This window comes from Antechinus flavipes, chromosome 4 (assembly GCF_016432865.1).
Source record: "Antechinus flavipes isolate AdamAnt ecotype Samford, QLD, Australia chromosome 4, AdamAnt_v2, whole genome shotgun sequence".
Taxonomy (NCBI): domain Eukaryota; kingdom Metazoa; phylum Chordata; class Mammalia; order Dasyuromorphia; family Dasyuridae; genus Antechinus; species Antechinus flavipes.
Window position 1 is genome coordinate 148,077,389 of NC_067401.1, and position 16,757 is coordinate 148,094,145.

At 38.7% G+C, this 16,757-nt stretch overlaps 2 protein-coding genes across 7 annotated transcripts in view; one reads left to right on the forward strand and one right to left on the reverse strand.

Annotated features, from left to right (window-relative positions):
• The window catches only part of SAP30BP (SAP30 binding protein), a 45,387-nt gene extending 41,177 nt beyond the window's left edge, over positions 1-4,210 (reverse strand). The window contains exons 1-3 of one of the 5 annotated variants that reach the window (XM_051995079.1): positions 4,058-4,210; positions 3,292-3,401; positions 388-435 (exon numbers count right to left, since the gene is read on the reverse strand). In XM_051995079.1, the coding sequence (XP_051851039.1) occupies positions 388-435; positions 3,292-3,401; positions 4,058-4,169 (270 nt within the window). In that variant the 5' untranslated portion in view covers positions 4,170-4,210. The remainder of the gene's footprint in view (positions 1-387; positions 436-3,291; positions 3,402-4,057) is intronic. The other 4 variants (XM_051995080.1, XM_051995082.1, XM_051995081.1 and 1 more) reach the window with 4 other exon arrangements.
• Positions 4,211-4,378: 168 nt separating this feature from the next.
• RECQL5 (RecQ like helicase 5) overlaps positions 4,379-16,757 on the forward strand; it is a 36,224-nt gene continuing 23,845 nt past the window's right edge. Inside the window, exons 1-7 of one of the 2 annotated variants that reach the window (XM_051995078.1) lie at positions 4,379-4,562; positions 5,308-5,453; positions 6,318-6,439; positions 8,834-9,352; positions 9,839-9,944; positions 11,559-11,670; positions 13,069-13,231. In XM_051995078.1, coding sequence (XP_051851038.1) covers positions 5,321-5,453; positions 6,318-6,439; positions 8,834-9,352; positions 9,839-9,944; positions 11,559-11,670; positions 13,069-13,231 — 1,155 coding nt within the window. In that variant the 5' untranslated portion in view covers positions 4,379-4,562; positions 5,308-5,320. The remainder of the gene's footprint in view (positions 4,563-5,307; positions 5,454-6,317; positions 6,440-8,833; positions 9,353-9,838; positions 9,945-11,558; positions 11,671-13,068; positions 13,232-16,757) is intronic. The other variant, XM_051995077.1, reaches the window with a different exon arrangement.

Consider the following 16,757-nt stretch of genomic DNA (forward strand, 5'->3'; position numbering starts at 1 on the left):
CACAAGATGTACAATCTAGAGCTATCATCTTTATAAAGAATTCTAGAAATATGCTCACTGCCAGATAACAGAACTTGCCCTATTGCCCTATTCTATTATCACAAACTTTTAAGGAGATAGTCTGGATAGTCTAGTGGATTAAGACTGAATCTCTCATTCTCTCTGTGTGCTATTCATCTCTGATACAGGAGCTAAGACTGGAAGCCCAATTTGTTAAGGCTTACTCTTGGCTCCTAAGCTGAGTTAAGTGTTCTTTCCATTTTCTCCCAAAATATTTATAAGTTCTTCTACTGTATATGTTAGTGGGGCAAAACACTGCTCAGATACTGAGCGATAATGTTAGCTTTGTTTATATCCAGCCACCCCACCACAGCAAACACCAAATACCTTTAGGTCATCAGTCTCAGGTTTTTCAGTCTCTGAATCGTCATCTTCCTACAAGACAAGAATTTACAGGATTAAGCTTAAAAGATCGGGCCTGGTAGTTACTACATGCATAACTAGGGGCTAGAGGTGAGCAGCCCAGTAACCCAGCCTGAGTCTCCCCACCAATAACAGCCCCTCCCCTGCTGTATTACCCAAAGCTAAATAAAGAAGAGAAGACAGAAAGATACTCAGATAATAAGAACATTAGTATTTGAAGGCCCACAAAGGTAGCTCAGAGCCTTAAATCCATGTTACAATAGAAACCCTCAAGAGATTCAAAACTACATAAAATGAAGAAAAGCTGAAAGATACTTTGGAAAGGCACAAGACCTGGCCCACTAAGTAAAACTAGCTTTATTTTATCAGGAAATTGAAAATTATTTCTAAAAGTTCAAGTAGCTACTTACAACTTTCTGTGTCCTAGTTCAACTTGGGCCTACCATAATCTTTTATTGCAAAATTATTGTGGGACCCACATACAGTTAAATTCCAACAACTCAACCAACTAAAAGAACAGCAACACAAGACATAGAAAGTCTGAGGCATAGAATGGCTACATTATATGAACAATCAAAGGCAGAACCAAAAGTTCACACCCAAATTCTTGCCTTGTTTAGTGCATTCTCTTTTCTACATAGATCCACCACTAATCTAATCTGCTAAGCACTGTTCCTTGAGAGGAATCATACATAAACATCGATGAAGGCTATTCTAAACAAATACCAGTAACACAAATACAAAGTGACCAACTGTCAGACATACATCCAAGGGCCCACAGATCAGTGAGAAATGATAATAAGTAGTAAGAACAGACTATACATCTCTTGGGGCGGCACTGCTTCAATTCCCATCAAAAGGAGGATGCTTGCGGCACACAGCAAAGAATGCCAGCTAAATGCTTGGACAAAACCCACGAGAGTTTACCTAAGTTTATTTTCTTCAGTCGGAGCCAAATTTTGCAAAAATTCTTAAGACAGACAACAATCCAGGTGTTGAGACAAATACTACATAGGAGGACTTTTAACAAACTATACTCAACATTTGCCAACTGTTTTTTAAAATGCCTATAAACAGAGGGGATTTTATTTTAACACAAATACTTAAAAATAGATGGCACAGTACCAATCTCCAGGAGCTTAAAAAAAAAAAAAAGAATCATGTCTATTGGAAAAACATATTCAAATATAATTACATTTTATAATGTCCATGTTCAGATCAGAAAACTTAGTGGCTTCCAAATGAAAAAATATACAAAAAACTTATTAGAAACAAAATGAAAAGTATAGGCAAATGAATATGGCACAATGATTACAAAATAGCTGTTAAGCAAGTACCTACTTGAGAAAAGTAGAAAACAGCATGCAGTACTTTATAACTATAGACAACTCTTGATTATCAGGACAAACAGAAGCAAAGCATTTGAAGGGGAGAGCTAAATTTGAAGGGGAGTTAAATGCAGAAGATAATACAAATTTCCTTTTTTATTTGGGTTGAAAGTAATTTTTATACTTTATGGACATATCTAAACATTCTAGCAATTCATGTCTGCTGTTTAGTTCTTTAATTGCGTTTGACTCTCTACCACCCCATAGACTTGTCTAACAAATTTTCTTGACAAAGATACTAGAATGGTTTGCCATTTTTTCTCCAGTGAGTTCCTATTTTACAAACAATGACCTGAGGCGGAGAGATTAAATGACTTGCCAGGGTAATAAATCTAGTAATCATGTGAGACTGGTCCTGATCTCGGATCTTCCTGACTGCAGGTCTAGGGCTCTATCCATTGCACTACCTAGGTTCCCCTAATTCATATAACCATCCAAAACACATTATTATAAATATGCAATTCAGAAGTTAGTAAAGCTGCTCAGTATTCCATCCTGTTTCTTACTCAACTGCTCTCTTTTTTATTTAGCTTTGGGTCATATAGCAGGAGAGAGTCTGTTACTGATGGGTAGATTCAGACTAGGTGGAGAGATTCATTCAACAGCCTGAAGCTTTAAGTAATTCTCACTCATTCTGTCAATTCTGGCCCATATTATCAAGAGCTATTTTGTTACAGCTAAGTTAGAGAGGGAACATCAAACTTCTTTAATTTCCAGTTCTGTTTGTGCTTCAGGTTCAAGCAAGAGTAATGGGCAAAAAGAAGATATCAAAAAGTTATTAAGCAAACTGTCAACAGCATGGTAACAGATAAAGCAGTAAATTCAAATATTTGAAATAAAACGTTTCCTCCCTGAATTTTCAAATTAGAACTATTAGAAGTTTTATATGGCACAATGGAAAGAATTGAGAGACCTGGGTTAAAACAGCAACTCCAAAACTTAATAGCTGGGTGATTTGAAGTTAGAATCCCTCCAGCCTGATCTCCTGATATGGAAAGTTGGGACAATAAAAGTGACTGCCTCATAGAAATGTGATAAGGACCAAATGAAATCTTTGCAAACCTTAAAAATTTTATGTATCTAGGAATAGAAAGATAATAAAGAGTTGACTTCAGAGACAGAGCATCATGATGACAGAAACTGAAGCACGATTGGAAATGGAATGGTTTATATAAATAGGCAAGACCAACCCAACACTAAATGTCTATAGATAGCTGGGTCAAATATAATAGTCTTATCTGTCATTTTGCCTGATAAGTTTGATTATTAAGGGCAAATTAGACAGGGAAAAACCCACAACCAAATCCACCACTCAAATTTAACCCAGTATCTTCATCTAATGGAGGTGTTGGAGAATTTTAAAGAGTGACTCAGTCATGAGAAAAAGGAAGGACTATGGATCTCTCTTAGAAAATAAGTTTCCAACAAACAGTAGGTGATTGCTTTGGGCAGTTTTGGAGTGTAGAACAAAAGTACTTACCGATTGTCTGCTGTTTTCTTCGTCCTCTTCCTCATAACCATCTTCATCTCCCTCAAGTCGAGAAAAATCATCATCTCCATAGGCTTCAGACACTAAGCCACCTTTTTCCTCTAATCCAGAGGAAGAAAGAAAAATGAGTGGGAATGGGGAGAGCATAAATATTACTACCAGTGATCTGAATGGCTGGAACCGTCTCTGCAAGTAAAGGGAACTCGGTGCCTAAGCTTCACTACACTACGTTAGCATAAGTAGCTAAAAAGTCTGGCTCTTTCCTTAAGTTTGTAATTTAGTTGCGAGTACAAGACTAATATTAAGCAAACTAGTCAAAAACTACCTTCTAAATTTTGGGTCTTGATTGACGTGTTCTCTAGTCGCAAATTAGATGTTTTAATAAATGATCAGAGGCCCGTGGAACTTCTTTAAGGTTCCCATCTTAACATAAAGAAATGAAGATGGGAATGAAATCACAGTGCCCACCACTTCTTAACCGTGAATGCCTTGGCAAAGCTGCAACTACCCGGAGTTAGAGTCCAGCCACGTCCAGTGCGAGATGGGGAAACTGAGGCCCCGGGAAAATAAATGAGCTGCTTTGGGTGCCTCCCCCCTAGTTTCGCAGGGCTTGGGGTGGGGGTTCGGTCTCGCGGGCGCAGGAGGGAAGGCTCCGTCTCCTTCCCCAGCAGCCCCCTTCTCTTTCTTTTCCTTTCTTTTCTACCCGGGTGGCGGGCTCGGGTCAGAGCTCCGCGTCCCGTCGCCCTCCAAGTCTTACCCGCTGCGGTCGCGCTCCCAGCCGCTTCCACTCCAGCTTCACTGTCCGACTCGGGCTCGGAATCCTCTGCGTAAACCGCCAGCGACGACAGAACGTTCTTCTTGCCAGCCATCTTCCTCCCTCCCGGCGCCGTCGCTCTCGGATGATGTTAGGATGATGCTCACGCGATTTCGAGAGCGCGCGCTCTTACTACCCGGAAGTCCGAGTACAAGCTCACTTCCTCCCTCCCTGATCTATTATCCCAGACAAGAAGCCAATCAAAAAAGCGTATCCTTTCTTGTTCCCTCCCCCATTTTACTCATTCTACCCTCCCCACAGCAGTCCTGTGACGCCATCATCGTGCGACGTGAGAATTATGTGTGGGGTCTGAGTCAAGCTGCTGTGCGAGCCAGGAGTTTGGCTCGTTCCGGACTTCTGAGGTTTCTTGGCAGCGGGGCTCCTGGGGCTTCTAGAATAGCTCCCAGGTGGTGGGCTCGTGGTCTGCAGCGGGACCTCGCCGGCACCGATATCCTGGGCTGGGGGCGCAAAGAGTAGTCTTTGGAGAGGAAGGGAATAGAGATAAAATGTGGGGGCGGGGCGGGGTGTGCCTCTGCCTGCGTCTTTATGTATGTGTTTTTGCGAGGCAGAGGGTAAGGTTCGGAGGAGAAAGTGAAAAGAGGGAGGGGTTAGAGGAGAGTGGTCAGGAGTGGGGGTTGGTGCGGAAATAAAGGGATCAGGGTGCCGGTGAATGGAAGGTTGGAGTCCTGGGTTGAGAGGAGATAGAGAGGTAGGATGTGAGATGAGGAACGTATTACGGGATAATTAGAAGTGTAATTAAAGGGGAAAGGGGAGGGGCCGTTCAGAATCTGGGGGATTAGGACAGGAGGGTCTAGGCGTTCCTAATCCTGTAACATGGATAGGTAACCTTCAGAACTGTGCTTGTGACTGCTAAGTACCCCTCTTCCCACAGTAAGAGTGGGGACTACCCGACCCTGCTAGTCCCCAGGGCTAACTAATCACTGAAGATTTGAGTGTTTGATTTCTTTCCTTGTGTTTAGAGAACATGACCTGAAGGAGAAATGTGGGTTGGTTTTTTACTTTTCTGATGAAGTTTTCCTAAATGATGAGATTGAAAGAAATGCTGGTTATCCAGGAAAGGGTAGTTTGGGATAGTTGTGGCCTGTGAACATGCCATAATGAAGGGGGAAATAACTGAAGAGGGGCTCTCGTGCAATCATCCTGTCTTCATTTTTGCCTTAACTTTTCACCACCCATCTCTCAAAGATGAGTGCCTGCCCTTTTTCTTCCCTCTCCTCTGGTCCTGAACAACGTGTCAGGAGGACACTTAAGAAGATCTTTGGGTTTGACTCATTTAAGACGAACTTGCAAGAGAGTGCCACTCTGGCAGTAGTTAAAGGTAACATACTACCAACCTTAGTGGAATCCCAGAGATACCATCCTTTGGGGCTGTGCTAGCAGTGCCTCTGCTCTGCAATGACCTCTTCTTCCTTCCCAATTTAACTCTTCTAAGTCTGGAAAACAAACTGTCCTCTTAGCATAAATCCTAGATAACATAGCCACGAGTAATCTATTTCATTCACTTTAGAGGAGTAGAGTTGCCTCCCAAATAACCCCCAAAATAACTGTTCTCCCAGTGTTTATAGTTTTGTGAATTAGATACCAGAATAACTAGTTTTGGTTATCAGCTTGCTGGGTTGTCTCTCAAGCATCATGGGTTATTTCACTATCAAAGGGAAGGAGGGAACATTAGTGCTAACTTCTGAAATGATGTAAGATGGCTAAGACTAAAGCAGAAATGCTTATATTGATGCATTTAGAAATCAAAGGTACTACCCCTTGAGAAGACATCATAGTTAGGCATCCCCATGCCAACACTATCCACTTCTCTCTAGCCCTACTTTTTTACTTTAATGGATGTTCTATCTAACCATTTATGAACCAGCTTATTGGAACTTTTCTGGTTTAGTTTATGCCAGAAAAGTTAAGGAGTTACAACCAATTTCCTTATCTATAAGAGGTAGATAATAATATATGCTCAATCTTCACAGTTGTCTTGAGAAAACTTATTATTGCCTCCAAATGAGATGTGAGATGAAAAGAACTATACATATCCTAAAGCAGCTTTATAATCGTCAACTATTACTATTGTTCTCTGTGAAAATGTTTCAGTGGTGCCAGACCACAGAGTCCCCTGACTCTGTCCTTAAGGAGTTTTCTTCTTCCAAAAGTAAAAAGGATAAAAATACTATTGTCTTCACAGGTGAGAAGGATGTGTTTGTGTGCATGCCCACAGGGGCAGGGAAATCCTTGTGTTACCAGCTTCCTGCACTGCTGGCAGCAGGTATCACCATTGTGATCTCTCCTCTCATTGCCCTGATTCAGGTGAGACATGGGGTAATGGAGAAATGAAACCAAAAAAGGGGAAGATTGTCCAGGTGGAAGTTTCATTTTCTTTCTTTGGTTTTCCCCTTCTTGCCTTCTCTGATTTGCCTGTATTGCTCTCTGTATTAGTAGTTGTCAATTTTTACAGAACCAAAGATTTGAGTACAGTTTATATAGTTGTTGTATCCTCAGACTTAGATGTGTTAAGAATGTATCTTTGGTGCATTTCAATATTATGCTTTCTTGTTCTCCATAGTCCATTTTTGAACAGACATGTGAAGTAGTAATAATGATCATGATAAAGAGAGGAAAAAGGAAAAGGACTCTTGGAATTGATGGGGGAGAGAGAGAATGGGAGACTAGACAGAAAACCCTCGGTGTTCCTGATAAGGATGTCACAGAATAAAAAAAAGCTGAAAAATCCTGGCTTCAAGTCTCATCTCCATCTGCTTGCATGTTTTAACTGTTCAGATAGGCTCATTATTGGGGCCATTTAGCTTCAGTTCCTTTCTTGAGGAACTTTTCTTCCTTCAGAAGATTGAGGATAAAACATATTTTTCATCTCTTGGCAAAGAGATGGATTAAAGGACCAGAACAAAACATGCATCTCCGGACATGGCCACGCTTGGTTTGTTTTGGTTGCTTTTGTTTCTGTTTGTTCCAAGGGAAGGGAAAGTGGCTTAGTGCAGTAATAGTGGTAGAGATGAAAAAAAGAGCATCAATAAAACATTTTTTAAAAAAGGGATAGATGTCAGTGAAAGGGAAGGGCAAAAGGAGGTAGAGCTAAGATAATTTTTTGTTCAGTCATGTCCTCCTCTTTGTGACACCATTTTCTTAGCAGAGATACTGAAGTGGTTTGCCATTTCCTTCTCTGGTTCATTTTACCAATGAGGAAACAGACAAATAGGGTTAAGTGACTTGCTCAGAGTCATACAGCTAGGAAGTACCTGAGACCCAATTTTAATATAGTTGAGTCATGTCACCATGTTGCCAGGTGGGCCTGGAGTTAAGACGGTTCATCTTCATGAATTCAGTAAACTGACTTTTATATCTCCTTACTTTTTTTTAAGCCACTAAAAACAGTCCTCTTTCCTTTTCTGTATCTTTTGAAATGACTGTATTCATGACTAAGTTCGCAATTAAAAAGGAAAATTTAAAAAAACCAAAAAACAATCCCTCCTACTTGAAAGTTCCTGTTTTCCTAGGTAGAGAATAGATGTGGTAGAAAGGTGGCATCATGAAAACATTCTAAACTCTGCTCTGTGTATAGAGCTAAGATGTGGTGTTCTTCTTTTCTCAAATACAGCCAGGAGTTAAAATCCAATCTTTTATTATCTCTTCCAAAACAGCCCGGTTAGCTTTCTTAGAGGCCTATCTCCCTCCTTGGTTCCAAGAACTCTTGCAGCTTGTCTGCCAGTTCAGCTTCCAGCTCTCTCTGAATCTTGGTTCCACTCCTCCGAATCTTTCATTCTGTTCTGCCCGACTGCAGTCTCTAGCTTGTCAACCTCTTGAACTGAACTCACTTCACTAATTCAGCTCCTTTTATGTTCTTTGAGGTGTAAACTCAAAGGTTGACTCCTCCTCCAAGAGTGGGATTATGAAAGATGTGAATTCACAAAGTTACAAAGTTAACTTTGTGTATCTCCCATACTTGTGAAGTTCAATGTGTGAGCTCTAATGTGTAAACTCTCTTAAAAGTGTGAGCTCTAATGTGTAAACTCTTAAAGGTGTAAGCATTGTTTCTATCAATTCTAGTGACTTAATACCTTGTAAAGATTTGCTCTAATGTGTGTACCAATAAGCATTGTTTCTTATCAATTCCATTGAATTAACACTAGGATTCTAACACTAAGGTTAGTGTATTCTTTACTTTTATTTGTCCCTGTTCTTCCCTTCCAGCTTTTCTTTCACTATGTGGTAGTCATACACTGAGCTGGGTTCTCTGTTGTTCACTGCTTGGGTTAGGATGTTGGAAGGAGGTATAGATTTTGAGAAGCTTGAGCTTTCCTGTTTTCTGTTTACTGATTATCTGGCTTATCTGCATATAGGTTGGAGAGGAAACTGTCTAGCAGAGAAAGTGAACTGGTGTGGCTTTGTGCTTTTCCTTCACTCTGCCTAATTCTTCATCTTGCTGAGTTTTTTTTCCCCATTCTGATCTTGGTCACCTTAGAAAGGGCATCAGGATATCAGCACCATAAAAGTAATTTTTTTTTCCTTTTACAAAATTTTAGTCATAAGCATGAGCAATTTGAGTGGTAGGAGGGGAAACTTGTATCCTTTAATAAAGTAGAGGTGTCTTATACTGGAAGAGCTTATTAGAGGTGGGAAATGTCCTTGGGGATTTATATGAGTTATTGAGAACTAAGAGCAGAATTTGCCTTTCTCTTTATTTAGGACCAGGTAGATCACTTGTTGGCCCTGAAGGTGTGTGTATGCTCTCTGAACTCCAAATTATCTGCTCAGGAGAAAAAGAAAATTCTACTGGATCTGGAGAATGAAAAGCCACAGACTAAGCTCTTGTATATCACTCCTGAAATGGCAGCCTCTGCCTCTTTTCAGCCCATTCTGAACTCACTGGTATCCCGACACCTTCTCTCTTACCTGGTTGTAGATGAGGCTCATTGTGTCTCCCAGTGGGGGCATGACTTCCGACCTGATTACCTCCGGCTGGGTGCCCTGAGGAAACGCATACCCCATGCCCCTTGTGTGGCTTTGACTGCAACAGCTACCCAGCAAGTTCAAGAAGATGTGGTCACTGCCCTTAAGTTGCGACAGCCAGTTGCCATCTTCAAGACACCCTGTTTCCGGGCGAACCTTTTCTATGATGTACAGTTCAAGGACCTTCTTGGCGATCCCTATGGAAACCTCAAGGATTTCTGCCTGAAGGCACTTGGGCAGAAGAATGACAAAGGGGTAAATGACTATTGGGAACAGATACAGGGAAACTACTAGATCTTTGGGATATTACTTATAGGTCCTATATTTTGTATTACACAGATGTAATTGGTTTTCTGTGGCTGTTTCTCTTGTAGCTTTCTTGGTTGGTAGTGGTGAAAGCTTTTAAAAAACTTATAAGAGTTTTTTGTTTTCTAGAATTTTCCTTCATTCTGATACTCTAATCTAGTTTCTCACTTGAAGGGTAAAATAATAGATCCTATTGCTGTGTAGGAGCTTTGAAATGTGAATGATGAAAAGGAACAAGATGGGATTAAAAGGCTTACATTCAATTTTTTTTTTCTCCTCTTGCATCCCAAATCAGAATGGCCCCTGCTAATGTTGATTTCTTGCTTGCCCACATAGCGCACATAGAATAGATTGTAAGGACTATCAAGAAGAAAAAGCCAATGGTCATTTTGTTCTTTTTAATGCTGATTGCACCCTATTTTCTTTCTCATATAGGCTTTTCCTGGCTGTGGCATTGTGTACTGCAGGATGCGAGAAGCCTGTGAACAAGTGGCTAAAGAGCTCAGTTCCAGGGGCATAAAAGCCAAGGCTTATCATGCAGGTACAGGGTTACATGGAGTCTAAACCTTTGCATTTTCAGAACCCTGTCTAGTCTTCCTTGCTTCATGGTAGTCAAGTTGTATATTATCTCTTGCTTTCAGAAAGAAAGAGAGACCTGGGCTTCAAGCCTCAAAGAGAAGGAACTGGGACTAAAGTAAAGTTTATTTCTTTGTTTTTAAGTTTATTTTAAACTTAAATACAAAAGATGAAAAAATTGCCATGAACGTAGTAGAACAATAAATAAAAATAAATAAAACAATAAATTTCCATTTCAAGAAAACCTACATAATAAAATACTATACGTTGTTTTCAAACTGTCCAGCTTTTGCTTCCTTGTAGGTTTTCTTTGTACTTTTTACTTTATTTTTTCCCCCTTTTCTACCTTTATCTCCCTCCCCCAAAAAGCTACAATTAATCATTGGTTCATACACATGCATATGTAAATATCTATAAATGTGCATATATACATATAATACAGTCATTCACATGTGTGTAAGACTGTAGTATGCTTATTTCCATTTGTCATCTCCTCTTTGAAGGTGGAAAGCATCTTTATATAACAAGTCTTTCTATGTTTTTCTAAATCAATACAGCTCATCATTTCTTACACCACAGCAATATTCCAACACATTCACATTCTGAGAAATTATCTATGAAAGTTTTTCCCCCAGTTTTCTGTATTCTTTCCATTCTTGGCTGCATAGATTTTATTCATATTTTATTCCAAGATCTATGATGCTTTAATGTGGTAGCTGCTAGGCCTTATATAATCCTTATGATAGCTCCATTGTATTTAATTTTTGTTGTTGTTGCTTCCAATATTTTTCTCCTTAACCTAGGAGCTTTGAAATTTGTCTATGTTACTATTCCTGTAAATTTTTCTCCTGGGATTTCTTTCAAATGGTGATTGGTAGATTTTTTTCTATTTGCACTTTGCCTTTTTGTTCTAGAACTTAAGGACAGTTTTCCTTGCCAGTTTCTTGTAGTGTTGTATCAAGATGCTTTTTTTTAAAAAAAATCATAATTTTCAGGTAGTCTAAATATTCTTACATTATTTTTCCTCAATCTGTTCTCCAGATCACTTGTTTTTCTGATGAGATCTTTTCACATTCTCTTCTATTTTTTCATTCTTTTAATTTGTTTATCATTTCTTTGTGTCTCAAAAGGCCATTAGCTTCCCTTTGCCCAATTCTAGTTTTCAAGGAATTATTTTCTTCCTTAGGTTTTTGATTCTTTATTTTAAGTTGGTTGGTTTTTCTTTTCATAATTTTATTGGATTACTTTTTTTTAATCTTAAAAATTTGATTTTTAAAGTTCTTTTTAACTTCTTCCAAGAAATCATTTTGTCCTTGGGACTATTTGGCATTTCTTATTGAAAAAGGGGTAGCTTTCTTAGCTCCATTATTTTCCTCTGAAAGTGAACCCAAAAAAGTAAGGCTTAAAATGAAATATGTGGGTCTGATTTTCTCTCAGATTCTCCTCTGAGTGCCCTGTCACACAACTGGTTAATACTTCAGAATCTCTAGGACACTAATAGGGGATGGGAATCTCAAGTGGAACTCCAAGAACTTCATGCTCCTTTCAGAGCTCTCACTTTTCTTTGGTTCTTTCACAGGGCTCAAGACTGAAGACAGGATGTTAGTTCAAAATGAGTGGATGGAGGAGAAAGTTCCTGTCATTGTTGCAACCATCAGTTTTGGGATGGGGGTAGACAAAGCAAATGTCAGGTAGGCAGTTATCCTGGCTCAAGTGGTTGGTTGAGTCCTGTGGGACTGTCCAAAAGCTGGGCATATAATATCTTACCCAAGGGAGCTAACTGGTGTTCTTGCTTCAGTGTCAAAAAGGGAGCAGCTCCCTCAGGAGTCCAAAGGAGTCTGCTGTTCTTTACTGGGCCAATTGAAGTACTGTGTTGTGGTCAAATAAAAAAAGCAGGACTCTCTCCACCGTCATGGAAGGGATAGAGCATTCACCCCAGTGTAACTAAATATAGATACTGTGTATCCTCTTATATAACTCTTCTCCCCACAATGCTACCCATTCTTTATTGACATTTTTCTCCTAAATGGTTAGAAAGGCAGGCAATTAATAGATTATTGGTGACATTAAGTAATTGAATAGTACTTTAGAGTAGTTGGGGGTAAAGAATTTATCTTCTCATTACTATTTACTGGTGACCAGAGAAATATAGGATAAATGTTAGCTTTCTTAAGTCTACATTTTAAAATAGTTCTTAGTAATATTTGATCAACTATTGAAAACAGTTTGGTCTGAAGGCTAAAGGGGATTAGTATCTTTACTCTTTGTTCCCATATGTACACTGGAATTCTTAAAGTTCCACTATAATTAACTCTTGTTATGGCTAAATTTTAGGTTAGGCTGGTGTATGGCACTGAAATTTGCAGACAAGATACAGGTGCCTATTCTCTCCTTACCCCAAGATCATTACCCCTTCTCATATTAATATACTATACCCTCCTAGCCTATCTGTCAGTCTCAACATTGAGGAGAGAGGCTTGCTATGTTGATAATAGTTAGCAAACACTTATTAATCACAAATCCAAGCACTGTGCTAAGACATGGGAAAGAAAAGTAAAAACATAGTCCCTGCCTTAAAGGAGCTCTAATTCTATTGGGTAAGACAACATGCAAATAACTCCATACAAAATTTATACAGTGTAAATGGGGAGAACCTCTACTACCAAAAGTAGGATTTGAGTTGAGTCTTCTGAGGCCTGAAAGAAACCAAGAGGGAGAGCACTCCAGATGTGAGAGTCACAGCCAGTGCAAAGACATAGTGAGAGGAAGGGATTGTGTTGTTCAAAGAATAGCTAGTAGGCCAGTGTGGTTTTATAAAGTTAACATAAAAGAATAAAATATGATATGCTAGAAAGATAGGAAGGATCTAGGTTACAGAGTTTTAAGTGCCAAACAGAGCATTTTACAATTTATTCTGGGGTAATCAGGAGACACATGGGTGGGCTTGTTAGAAAAGTCAGAATAGCAGCCAAGTAGAGGATTGATTGGAATAAGGAGAGACTTGAAGCAGGGAGACCAACCACAAGATTGAGTCACCCCTTCTTTTCAGCTTTTCATTTCTTCATTGATTTTTACTCTGTGTCCTGCAGATTTGTGGCCCACTGGAATATTGCCAAGTCAATGGCTGGGTATTACCAAGAATCTGGACGAGCTGGGAGAGATGGACAGCCTTCTTGGTGCCGCCTCTATTACTCCAGAAATGATCGGGATCAGGTCTGCTTTCTGATAAAGAAGGAGATCTCAAAACTGCAGGTGAGGCTTGGGTATCAATAAGTTAAATTTTATGCCCTCTTCTCAGTCTGAACCTGTCTGTCTATTTATCTTGTCTTTTTCTCAAAATTAATTTTTTTCTCCCAAGAGTGAGTCATTATTTCTGCTAATATTTAAAGTTGTGGTGTAAGGTAGTATTTGAGCAAATGATTCCTTTGCATTTATTAATATAAAACAAAATAATTCCTTTATGAATTGGTTCATTTAAAGTCTAAGTAGATTTTTTTGCAACAGCTAATTACCCTTAACATATTTGTGGATGACACTTATTGCACTTAGTCCTCAATCCTGAATATGTTCTAGGGTCTGTTGAGTTCAAATAAATGTACCAAACCCTTAAATTTTACAATTACCTCACAAGTATTACACAGAGAATATTGCTTCAACTATAAAGGTCCTACTGAGATCTTTGTTCTTTCGTTTTTTTACATCAAGAACAAAGAATGCAACTAAAAAGAAGAAAAAAAAAAGACTGAGTTGACCTATCTTGCCCAGACAAGGAATGCAGGGGCCATTTATAATTCCAAACCCACTAAAATTTGCATGTAAGCTTTAACTTAACTTTGTTTCTGATCTCAACTGTATTATCCTTGCTTATGCAAGTTGGTGAATCAGCTTCCAGAATGAACCCTTCCTTTTGGGGCTCATCATATTAATTAATGTTGAACTTACTGCATGTACCTGAGCAGCTCTTAACCATTAAAATAGTATAGAAGAAAAAGTTAACATTCATTGATATTTACCAGTTTCATGCAAATTCACATGACATTTGACATCTTCAACAGCCTAATGAACTTTTTAATAGAACAAAACATTGGGAAGATATTGAGAAATTATTTATCAAAAAGATCCCAAAATGAGGACTACTGTTGTCCAATAGCAAGTTTGACATCTGACGTGGATAAGGTACCTTGTTCTATAGCTATTCTTTGACAGCTCCCTTATTACAGCCTGCATCAGAGTATTGAGTCCATAACTAAGCAACAAGAATTTGTGATCACTTACTCTTTGAACTGTCTTACTTTGGAACCATCTTTACCAAGTGTTCTGACTTATTCCAGGCATTGAAGATGACAACTTAGGCAGGTTTAGGTATTGGCTACTCAAGCTAATTTTCCCCCCTTCCATCAGTCTAGGCAGAAGGCAGTTCCTCAAAACTACATCCAATTTCAGTAGTATTGTTTGGTTGGTTATGTAGTAACCCTGGCTCAAATTTCCTGCAAAGTAAGAATCTTATGATTTTATGTAATTTGATTCTTTGCTTTTTTCCCCTGCTAGTTGGTGGTTTTGAAGAGTTTGTTATGATTCAAGATTCAAGGAATCCCTTTAGAATCAGCCTCTGATAAGGATTATATTTCAAAAGTTTTAAATTAAATCCTTAGTCTTTTCTGTGACAAATTCAAAGAATTAATATTCAATCCTTGAAATGCTCCTATAAGTTTCTTGATATTTTCTGCTTTAAAAAGAGACTAGCATCTGATTCCTTTGCATTTATTCATAGCACAGAACTTCATAGCACAGAACCCTAAGATTCCATAGGTTCACCTTTTCGTCATGTATCCTGCCTTCCTGCATACAATACAGTCTCTCAGGATAGATAGTCAAGTATAAACTGAAGAATAGCCCTAGATGATGGAGGATACACTGACCTGTCCAGGCTGTCAATCTTCACCTCTCCTATCTAAGCCAAGTAGCTAGTTCTCCAGTTTAATATCCAGGTAAGTCACCTTTTTCAAGTACTAGTAAGATAAGGCCCCTTCTAACAGTCTGAACCTTTCTTTTTTTGTCTTACTGAGTCCATAGTTTCTGGTTAAGGGGGTGTTCTTCAGTCTAGGCCTCAATTCACTCTTTGATCTGGGCCTCAGTTTAGCCTGGAAGATCAACAGATATTGATTAAGCAGTTAATACGTGCCTAAAAAATATAAATGCAAGCAAAAATAAAGACATGGAGCTTAGAAGAGAATACAATACATAAAAAGAAGTTGAAAAATTGGGAAAAGGTGAAGCAGTGATAGGTGTGATAGAGAAAGCAGAGAATCTTGAATGGAGCTCAGAAAAGAATGAAGGAGTGAAAATAACTGGCCTGAGCATTTTCTTTAAAATGATGGTTCTAGGAGGTACAGACCAGTCAGAGGAAGGGACTGCAGAGGAAGTGTAATCTTCCATGGCAAGGACATTTTATTGAAGGGTATCTCAGAAGCCATCTAGTCCAACTTATATCCTACATCTCCCCAATAATTGGATCTTTGCTTTGCCACTGCCTCCTGAGCCATCCATCTTTTTTAGGTCAAGTCTAAATTTGTCTCTCTGTAACTTCCATTTCTTATGTTTAGTTCTCTTTTCTCTGGTGTCAAGAACTCACCTAATCCCTCTTTCATGTGGTAATCTTTAAAATAGCATATATTTAAAAGTCAAGAAGACTCATCTTCTGGATTTTAAATCTGGTCTCAGACACTGACTGACCCTGGACAAGTCACTTAACACTGTATGTCTAAATATCTTATCTGTAAAAAGAGTTGGAGAAGGACAAGGCAAACCACTCCAGTATTTCTGCTTTGAAAACCCCAAATGGAGTTGTAGAGAATCAGACTCTACTGAATTTTTTATTTAATAACAAATCCTGTTTTATCTTTTTTCTACTATATCATGAATTTAAAATCTGGTCTAATCATTCCCCATTTTCTTTTATGGCATGGTCTCCAGACCCTTCACCATCCTAGTTTTCTTCCCTTTGGACATTCTGAACACACTATTCCAGAGAGGGCCAGGTGGAGCTATCACCTTATTAGACCTCTATCTCTCAATATAACCTAAGATCTCATTTGCTTATATTTCTCACTCAAATTTCATCTTATTCAATGAGGCTCCTTATTCCTCTTTGGTGAGATCTTTTTGTACCCTATCAGCTTCCAGCAAGTTTTTATTCCTTCTAGTTTTGTCATTTTCAAACTTTATAAGTTAATCAACTTTGCCTTCATCTAAGTGATTAATAAACATTGAATAACAGTGCCAAGGACAGGTCTCTCGATCACTTCACTAAGATATTTCTCTCCAAGATTTGATATCAACTCATTAATGACTATTCTTTGGGTTTGATAATTCAGTAAGTTCCAGATTAGCTTAAGAAGAATTTTGTTAGATATTCTGAAATCTATAATTATAGCATTCCTGTGGTCCTCCCAGTTTGATGACCCTTTTAAAAAAACAAGTCAGTCTGACATGATTGTTTTTGATATAGCCAGATTAAGGCTTCTTTTTGTAAACCTACATAGACTGTTCCTTTCATGAGACAGTCTTGAGTTTTAAAAGAATCTAAGATTATAGTTTTAGATTCCATTCTCTTCCCTTTTGCAAAAAGTAAAGTACAAAAGTTATAGAAAGATTCATCTAATATCATTGAAATGGTTAATAATCATATTTTGTTTCATAAATAATTGAAAGTATTAAAGTGGGGACAGCGAGGTGGTGCAATGGATAGAACACCAGCCCTGAAGTCAGGAGAACCTGA